This window comes from Limulus polyphemus, unplaced genomic scaffold (genome assembly GCF_000517525.1).
Source record: "Limulus polyphemus unplaced genomic scaffold, Limulus_polyphemus-2.1.2 Scaffold71, whole genome shotgun sequence".
Classification (NCBI taxonomy): Eukaryota; Metazoa; Arthropoda; class Merostomata; order Xiphosura; family Limulidae; genus Limulus; species Limulus polyphemus.
The window spans coordinates 880,566-889,318 of record NW_013665681.1 but is presented as its reverse complement, the minus strand read 5'-3'; the positions used below and the strand labels follow the sequence as shown (position 1 = coordinate 889,318).

The 8,753-nt window shown below is 33.1% G+C and overlaps 1 protein-coding gene across 2 annotated transcripts in view; it reads left to right on the top strand.

The window, feature by feature from the left end:
* LOC106465928 (epsin-2-like) overlaps positions 1 to 8,753 on the top strand; it is a 47,157-nt gene that overhangs the window by 17,314 nt on the left and 21,090 nt on the right. For both annotated transcript variants that reach the window (XM_022394432.1, XM_013926173.2), the window contains exons 5-6: positions 4,695 to 5,056; positions 7,738 to 7,861. In XM_022394432.1, coding sequence (XP_022250140.1) covers positions 4,695 to 5,056; positions 7,738 to 7,861 — 486 coding nt within the window. The remainder of the gene's footprint in view (positions 1 to 4,694; positions 5,057 to 7,737; positions 7,862 to 8,753) is intronic.

Genomic DNA, 8,753 nt, shown 5'->3' with positions numbered 1-8,753 from the left:
CATTTTATTAACTCATGATTAACAATGCTTGAGACCTTTTCAATATTAGTTTATTAATTTCTCAATACATGACATAAGCAACTATTCATTTGAAGGTGGTACGTAATTGTTAGTAACAAAGTGTGTGTTTAAACTGTTGTTTCTCCATCTATGTTGCTTCACTGAAATTATTGATGTTGATATTATTATAAATTCTTATTGCACAATAAATTGATTGTATACTGCCCCAACAATTGTATTATTTTGTTTTAGTAATCATACTATTTTTTTGCTTATTATTTGATGATATTTGTAACCTCTCAATGTAAAGTAATGTATACAAATGATATTTCCAATAACCACGAAGTCTACATACGTACACAATGTATCTTTTTTTCCCTTCTTTTTCTGCTCTAATGTACTTCACCACACATTATTTACCACCTGAAGGTGTTCTTGTTCTCTTTAACCAAGAGTTTATCTAGACTTTGTGCTGGACACCCATCTGTGGGTATAAGAAAGGTAATATTTCAAAATTAATTAATAAAACTACAAACAATGAAAGGTTGAAGCTCGAAAGCTTGACTCAGAAGGTACCCTTTACTTGCATTCAGAAAAAAATCATGTAAATTTAATTTTCAACATAAATGAAAAGAACTTATGCCTATTAGCTTTTACTACAGATCTTTGTTAAACAAGTGACTAAGGTAACATAGACTATGGGAAGCCCTGTAGTTTTGTGTTATCATTTTGCATGTACAGAGTGATTCCTACACTGTCAAAGCATTGTGAAAACTGGAGGGCACATGGATAAGGATATGCAAAAAAATAAAATCTAATAACAGAAACACACTATGATGCAACTGTTTGGCCACCAGAGGACACTTCACTAATATCAGTTGCTACAATTCTGGTCTGAAAAAGTTCATTCCTCTAGTCTGGTTACCACTGATCTTAGAATTGTGCCTTTGGTATGGTTCTTGCAGTTACTGTTGCAGTACTGTTGTATCTATTTTTGTATTACAGCAAAATTAGCTATGCTTTCTGCAAGTGGTAAGCTTTGATATTCTTCTTCACATATATGTTTCTGTTTTGATTCTACCTGAACAATCCTCTGGTGGCTAAACAGTACATCTGTATGTATATATTTTTCCATTTGCATATGTTTCTCTGACAATTTTGCAGGATTTATGAACCACCCATTTTATTTTATTCTGTAAAATTATGTAGCTAGTATATAATATAATATATATGTATATTAAAAAAATACTAATGATATGTAAAAAATTAAGTTGCTTAGTATCTTAAAACTAATGAAGTGCTTTGCATTTTATTAAAATATTTCTTTGCTAAGTTACTTTAAGTTTCTTTAAAACACAAGTACCAAAATTTTAAAAATATTAACCTCATTTAAAGTCAGCTATGAATAAAAAATAGAAGAAATTGAAAAACAGGATGATTTTTCAAAAAGTCTTGCATTTGTGTTATTGTAGTTGTATGATATGTATTAGTAGTGTGAGTGAAACTGATACCTCAAAGATGATTGGACTAGAACTTGTTGCATTGATCCCATAGTCTTATAAAATCCAGATAATCTTGAATAATAACTACAAAATACAAGGCATGAATTAGTGCACAACCGCCTTCATCAGTGATAAAATCTAATGCAATCTGAAACCTTGGTTTATAAACATTGCATCAGTACTAATGCAGAACATTTTAATATTTGTTTGATACTACTTCAGTGAGTAGTGAATTCAGCAGGGCAAAAATTAATAATTAACACAGCTTTGACATATGTAACTGTGTAGGTAACTGTTTCTGTTATATATACTTGGTTGGCATCCATTGCTATTTTTCAGCCAGCAGATGCCTTTTGTGCTGCTGATTTAGCTGTCAATCAGTAAAGAAAGCTTGAAAATATAATGGAGTTGACCTAGGAAAAAACTTAAGATTGGTAATGTATAATGTGAGTGGCAGGGCAAGACTTTATAGTTTAAAACATCTCAACCAAAGTTAAATTACACTTGTTCTACAGTTCTTGTTAGTAAATTATAGTGGTTTAAACTTTCTGTTAAATATACAACCTGGCATAGTTTTCTGTTTGATTTTTGTGTAGGGAGATCTATGTTGTATTTCTACAATCAATAGGAAAAAAGTATTTGAATTTGTAGTAAATCAAACCCTGTGAGAACTTGATGTTAGTAAAGTGGAGAACAGCAACTGTGTTTGCAGCAGTTGCCTATTTACAAGATGATTTAGCATCTCAATTAAGGTTCAAGTGACCCCCAAATTTGAGAACCAAACACAAGCCTTGAAAATATATCAAGTTAAGCTTTAGAAAAAGACAAAACATAAGTGATTATGTTTATATCGTTCTTAATTTCAACAGAAGTGAAGTCTTCCACCAAAGAAAAATTAAGTGATATTCCCCAGCTAAATTTTGCTTTTTTTTTTATAAGTGGGTAGAAGTTTCACTTAAATGATAAGCAACCTTTTATGAATATAAACAATTATTAACTTGAGTTAAGAAAATATGGAAACTATTTAAACATAGCTTTCTATCTATAAGTATTATGAGATCACAACACACAAAGTTTGGTTTAGGCTTTTCATGAAGTTAATTCATTGCTATTGTTTTCTTATGGTCCTGAAAATGTAAGTTGTTAGACTAAATTTGAAAGTAAGATATAATTAAAGAGGCCATCATTCATGGTTGAATGCAACATGGGCAGTGATGAAAGTAGAAAAACACAGAAAAATCAATTCCTGCCTATGTTACTGCTTGCAGCCTGCAAAAAGGTAACTCTGTATGAAATTCCATGCAAGTTGGTTGACATACACATGAATAGTTTATAAAAACCTCAGATTGTGCTTTCCTTGCTGAAAAATTGAGTAAAAGACAAAATTCCTGTGTGGGAATGCAAAAAAAGTTTCTTTGAACCAAATCCCATGTAAAATTGCTGAAATACAGTGGAGTAATTGTTAAAAAATCCTAAAATTATTCCTTTTGTGGCATCTTGGCCCTTCTATAATTACTAAAAATGGGCAAATCTACCATGTTTGGTTGTCGGTGTGTAGGACCTGTAGAAAAGTATCTTTGTATCAAATCCTTTGTAAATTAGTCAAATACTACCAAGTAATTGACCAAAACCTCCATAATTATGCTTTTTTGTAAGCTTTGACCCCTCCCCCTAAAAAGTTCAAAATAAACAACTCCATTTTATTTTTATATGCCAATGTGTTGGCCACATGAAATTGTATACTTGTGTCAGTTTTCATTTTGATTGCTGTAAATATGACTGCACAGGAGTACAAAATATACGTTTTTGGATTGTTTTATCTTTGACCCCATAAAATTCTTAAAAAGGCCTAAATAAAAAAAAAATGATAAAGGTATATGAGCATATTGAACCAAGGTATAAACCTACCAAGGATCAAGTCAATCCAATGAGAATTGAAGGAATGGCAATCAATTGAAAGATGTTTGGAACAAGAAGGAAAGAAAGAAGAAAAAACAACAGAAAAACAAGTATAACTCTCTATGAAGACATAACTAGTAAAAAAATTTCCATTTTCCTTGTCTACAAGCATGTAAACATGACACATGTATCAATCTACTTTGAATTTTCACAAAAACTTTGCATAGTCCTGAAAAATGTTTAAAATGAATTTTAATATAAGAAAGTAAAAGTTAGTTGGAAATCTGTCATCTTTTTCTTCAGTAGTGTTTTGTTTTTCTACTTAAAATCTACTAACCTAGGCTTTATTTGTATGAGTAGAAAAGTATCATAATGCTCTCTGTTTAGTATTAATTGCTTTTAGAAATCTTTTAGCCATGTTTCTACATGCACTTTGCAGTTAGTGAGACATGCTTTATACTGGTAAAAAAAATACTAACTTTGGAACTGGGAAAATTGACAAGGGGTATTTTTTTGTGTCTTTATCTTATAGGTGAATAAAATCTTGTTTTATCTAACACTGATATTGAATAACTATAATAACTGATATGAAAACCCCTTTGCTTAGTAAAATCATTATGAAAAGTGGCTGTCATCCTGAGAATTGAGTGTGGGGATACATAATTTTTCTGTGTTTGCACATGTCTGCATTCAATTACTCAGAATTGGGACAAATTATTTTTGAATAAATCAGTATAAACATGGGGTGTGTTAATCAATTTAATAAAAAAAGTGTATTGAAATTTGGTTTGGGAAGGGGCTTGTATTTCAACTTTTATTGTAGAATATTTTATTTCCCGGGACTATTGTATCCTTATAACTAGTTTTAATTTAGTTTTGTAAATTTGCTTAGGTGAGGGACATGTTATAGTAACACCAGTGTTTTATATTTCTCCTGTATGTAACACACTATTTCTTAGCATCTAGTGGAGATGACTGATAATTTTCTGTTTTATAGCCAAACATTAAATAAGTGTTGGAAGTTTACTGTGTGCCGTAAACTTTCCGAGAAAGTTGCTTCACTGTTAAATTTTTGTCATTATGAATAGTTTATTGAAACTGTATCAGTAAAAGGTTCTCTGACATAACTAAGTTAATGTTATCAAGTTTTTATTGGTATTAATTTTCAAAATGTGTTGTACTTACACTGTTGTATTTGTGCAATAGCATTGTCATTATTGAGCTTTAAAGGTCATCATTTTTTTTATCTTCATTTTATAACTAAATGATTTAGTTTTCTTTCTCCACCATCAGAATTCCCTGGGCATGTAACATCTTCATCAGAGTTGGAAAATGCAAGACCTCAGACTTCAGGTGAAGAGGAACTTCAACTTCAATTAGCTCTAGCTATGAGCAAAGAGGAAGCGGATCAAGAAGAAAGAATGAGACAGAATGATGAACTACGACTTAAAATGGCTCTGACAGAGAGTGAAGTAAGCTACAGTCATACAGACAACACCCAATCTTCTAATACATTCACCACTGTTACTTCAGACCAATCTGTAATGGATGACTTGTTAGGTCTACAATTGGGTAATGAAAGTGAGGGTACATCTTTTGAAAAACCAGAAACAACTGATCCTTGGGGAATGCCCAGAACAATCCAACCATCACAGGTGTGAGCACTAATCTCATTTATGTTGTAAACAGTAAAATTTATGCAAAAATTATTAGTAGGATGCAAGGAAAAAATCAGAAGAGACAAGTTCAAAGATTTTTTACTTATGAGAGTTGTACATTTGTATTCAAAAGGATCTAAGTTTTTTTTGTTTTTAGTAAGGACAAATTTTGCAGTGAATCTATAAAACCTGTTAATGGCTATATTTTGATACTAATTTCCAAAACATACTTACCTCAGCTGACACTATAACTATTTCTCAATCTCCAGGGTTTCCATTCTTTGCTCATCCAAGCATTGAAAATGCTTGCTCCAGTCTTTTATACCCTACTCGAATGCCCTTGGCAAATTCTAATTTGCAAAATTCTCCACAACTTCAGTGTGCCCTCTATCTAGGTACTGTATATAAGCATCTCATTCAGAAAATTTAATTACTTTTTCTCAACAAAGCATTTGGCATGGGTTTCTATAAACAGGAGAGTTGGGATTATTTACAATTTGCATTGCAACTTTGAATGTGGTTGCCATTAGTACAATTATATCTTCGTTTATATTTATAAATTACTTTAACAAACAAACAAAAAATAAATACGTACTGATGTGTATGAGTTCCCGAAATAATGTTTCTATTATGGAGGCCAATCATACTTTTTCAGGGGTCACTTATCAGTCGAAACCATCCATGATATGATCCATTGCGAGATGGAGACATATATGTGAACTGAGGATGTCTCCCCAGAGGGTTCTGAGGTGGCTTTTGCAAATGACCCAGGACCAGCTAGAGAGAATTTAGACTAGCTTTTTCTGCTTCTTCTTTTACTAGGTCGGCCTCAACAGAGGATCATCTTGATCAGCCACCTCCAGCCCCTTTTCTTCAGTTGGTTACTCTGGTTTGTGAGGTTTTGGGAGTTTCTTCTGTTGCATTTGACTCTACTCCTTCCTTTTTGGCAGAAAGGACATCAAGTGACTACTTAGTTTTTCCTCCTTCTCCTGATATTGCTGTAAATGCTGGGAGGTTTGCCGCTCAGTTACGTGACGGGATAGCTATGCCTTGTCTCCCACATTTATCGAAACAGCATGTTTTGGCATATCACTGCTAGGAGGAGGTATATTTAGATTCTCAATGGATGGACCCCCCTTTTGGACCTGTTGGGGTCTAGATTGGAACCTGTGATCACTTTAAACAGATCACAGTTTTCTTGGAATCGTCATACTCTCACGACTGTCCTGAGGTATTTATCTTCAATTCAACTTTTGTCAGAAGCCTATCAATGTTCCCCTCAGCAATATGAGGATGACTTCTCAGTCAGATTGTCTTCTTTAGTTCTTTCTCTGGTTTCCTGCCTGGTTTGTTGTGATTTATTGGGTAGAGATGCTTTGTTAGAAAGTGTTCATTTACCATCTTCTGCCCTCAGGGAGTTAGGGGAAGCTCGTTTTCTGCACCCAATGTTGTTTGCCGGAGTTGTTAGAATCACGAATTGATTCAGCTTGTTTACATTCTTCTTTATTGTCATTGGCTTCTTGCCTTTCTGGTGCTAATTTGGGAGTGTTGGCTCGTAGTGTTTCCCAACCCCCTCTATCGGTTCCCAGGTGTATTGGTACCCATAATAGAGTCTGTCTGTATTCTCGAGGATCTTTGGCTCAGGCAGACCATCAACAACAGCGTTGGCGACTATCCCGTGGACAGGGGAGCATGATTACATCACCTTCTGGACATCTGGAGTTTTTTCACCATGGATCCATGGGTACTTCATGTTCTGGCTTCAGGATTGGTCATTCAATTTACATCACCTCCACTATTATCTGTACAATGGGTTTCCTTTTCACCTCCAACAGATCTACGTTCTTCCGGGATTTTATTTTTGCTTATTCGTTGTACCCAAGAAAACAGGAGATTGACGTCCAATCATCGATTTGTTTTGACTCAACCAATTTTTAGATCCTGGTTGCTTTACAATGGACACTCACCAGCCCTACCTCCTCAATAAAAGCCAGTTTATGTCTCAAAAAAGTGATTACATTATCTGAATGAGGTGCTTATATATATAGTACCTAGATAGAGGGTGCATTGAAGCTGGTGGAGAACTTTGCAAATTAGAATTTGCTAAGGCATTTGAGTGGGGTATAAAAGACTGGAGCAAGCATTTTCCATGCTTAGATGGGTAAAGAGTGGAAACCCTGGAGTTCGAGAAATAGCTATAGTGTCAGTGGAGGTAAGTATTATTGGAAATACATTTTCAGTTTAGGAAAATGTTAACTTTTGTGAAAATATGTGTAGAAACCAGTATTTTGTCAACCAACCTGAACTACATTTGTATGTAATTTTTAATTTTCATAAAAGTGTGCTAAAAATAGTACTTTGGAGAAAAGGATAAAGTTATTCATTTTAAATGTAAACAAAATCTATAACAAAAGCATACTTTGAAAAGAGATAAAAAAAAACATTTTGGTTCCAGTTATATTGTAATTTTATTAGTGTTTCAGGTCAGAAAAATGGTAGTTTTCAAAGAAATTAGCCAGAAAACCAATAAAAACAAATATTTTCATGTTAAAGCTGTATTTTCTTTAAAATGCAATTGGGAGCCCTGTATGGTTTAAAGTACAACAATAGGTTTTGTAGCAGTGTTTTCGTTTTTAATCTAAATGTTTGCTGAAAGTACACAGTCCCTTCTTTCCTAGATTGCAGATCCATGGGGTTTACCAACTACTCAACCATTGGTTGATACAGTTAATGACCCTTGGAGGCTTCCTGTCTGCTCTGCATTACATACAAACAAAGTTCCAGTACCTACTAATACTCCAGGTTTGTACTTTTAACACTACTTGCCAGTTATTAAAATATGTTCATGTTGTATTACTCTAGAAATACCCATGGTATTTTTGTTAGTGAAGCCATAACATCTGTAAAAATTGAATAGATTAGTTTACAGAAGAGATTTTTTTATATTATTATTTTAAAAGCAATATACTTGTTCTGTTTGTGGGGTTTTTGGAGTTCTTTCTAAATCACCAAACATTAACCTAAATTCATTTAGGTGTGTGAATAATGATATGACATTATTTGATATTATACAGCAGACCAACTGTTTAACCCTTTCAAGATGGGTCACGGGTGAAAGGCCATGTCATTTCGTTTGTTGACTCGCATTCAAAATTTTATTGAACTACTATTTCTTGAATTTATGTCAATAAGTTTGGTATCAAACTGTAGATTTTAATTCAAATTTTAGTACTATATATTACTCAATTTCTTAATTTAAAAGCAAATATTAAAAAAACACAGATAAACACTGATTTTTGTGTGTCACATTGTAAGTTGAATGTAGCACTGGTTCAAATTAAATGTTTGTGAAGTCAAAACACTAAGTTTTATTACCAATATTGACAAGCTACAATATATAATAATAAGGTCTTATCTTTTCTATTTTCTAAGATATTGCTCATATAATAAATCGAACACAGTGCCACCCCACCCACATTTTTCCATTTTTTGGAAATGCGCCCTTATATATATTTACTTCTATGTATGACATTAATAACCAATCAGAAGCTCAGAATGTCCCCCTAGTGGCTTTCTCAGCCATTTTAACTTCTTAGGACACCATTTCTTTCTTCTGAACCAAGATTTCAATGAAGTAGGTTGTGTCTTTAATCTACTCAAAATTTCATATTTTTTTTAGACCCAAATACAGCGT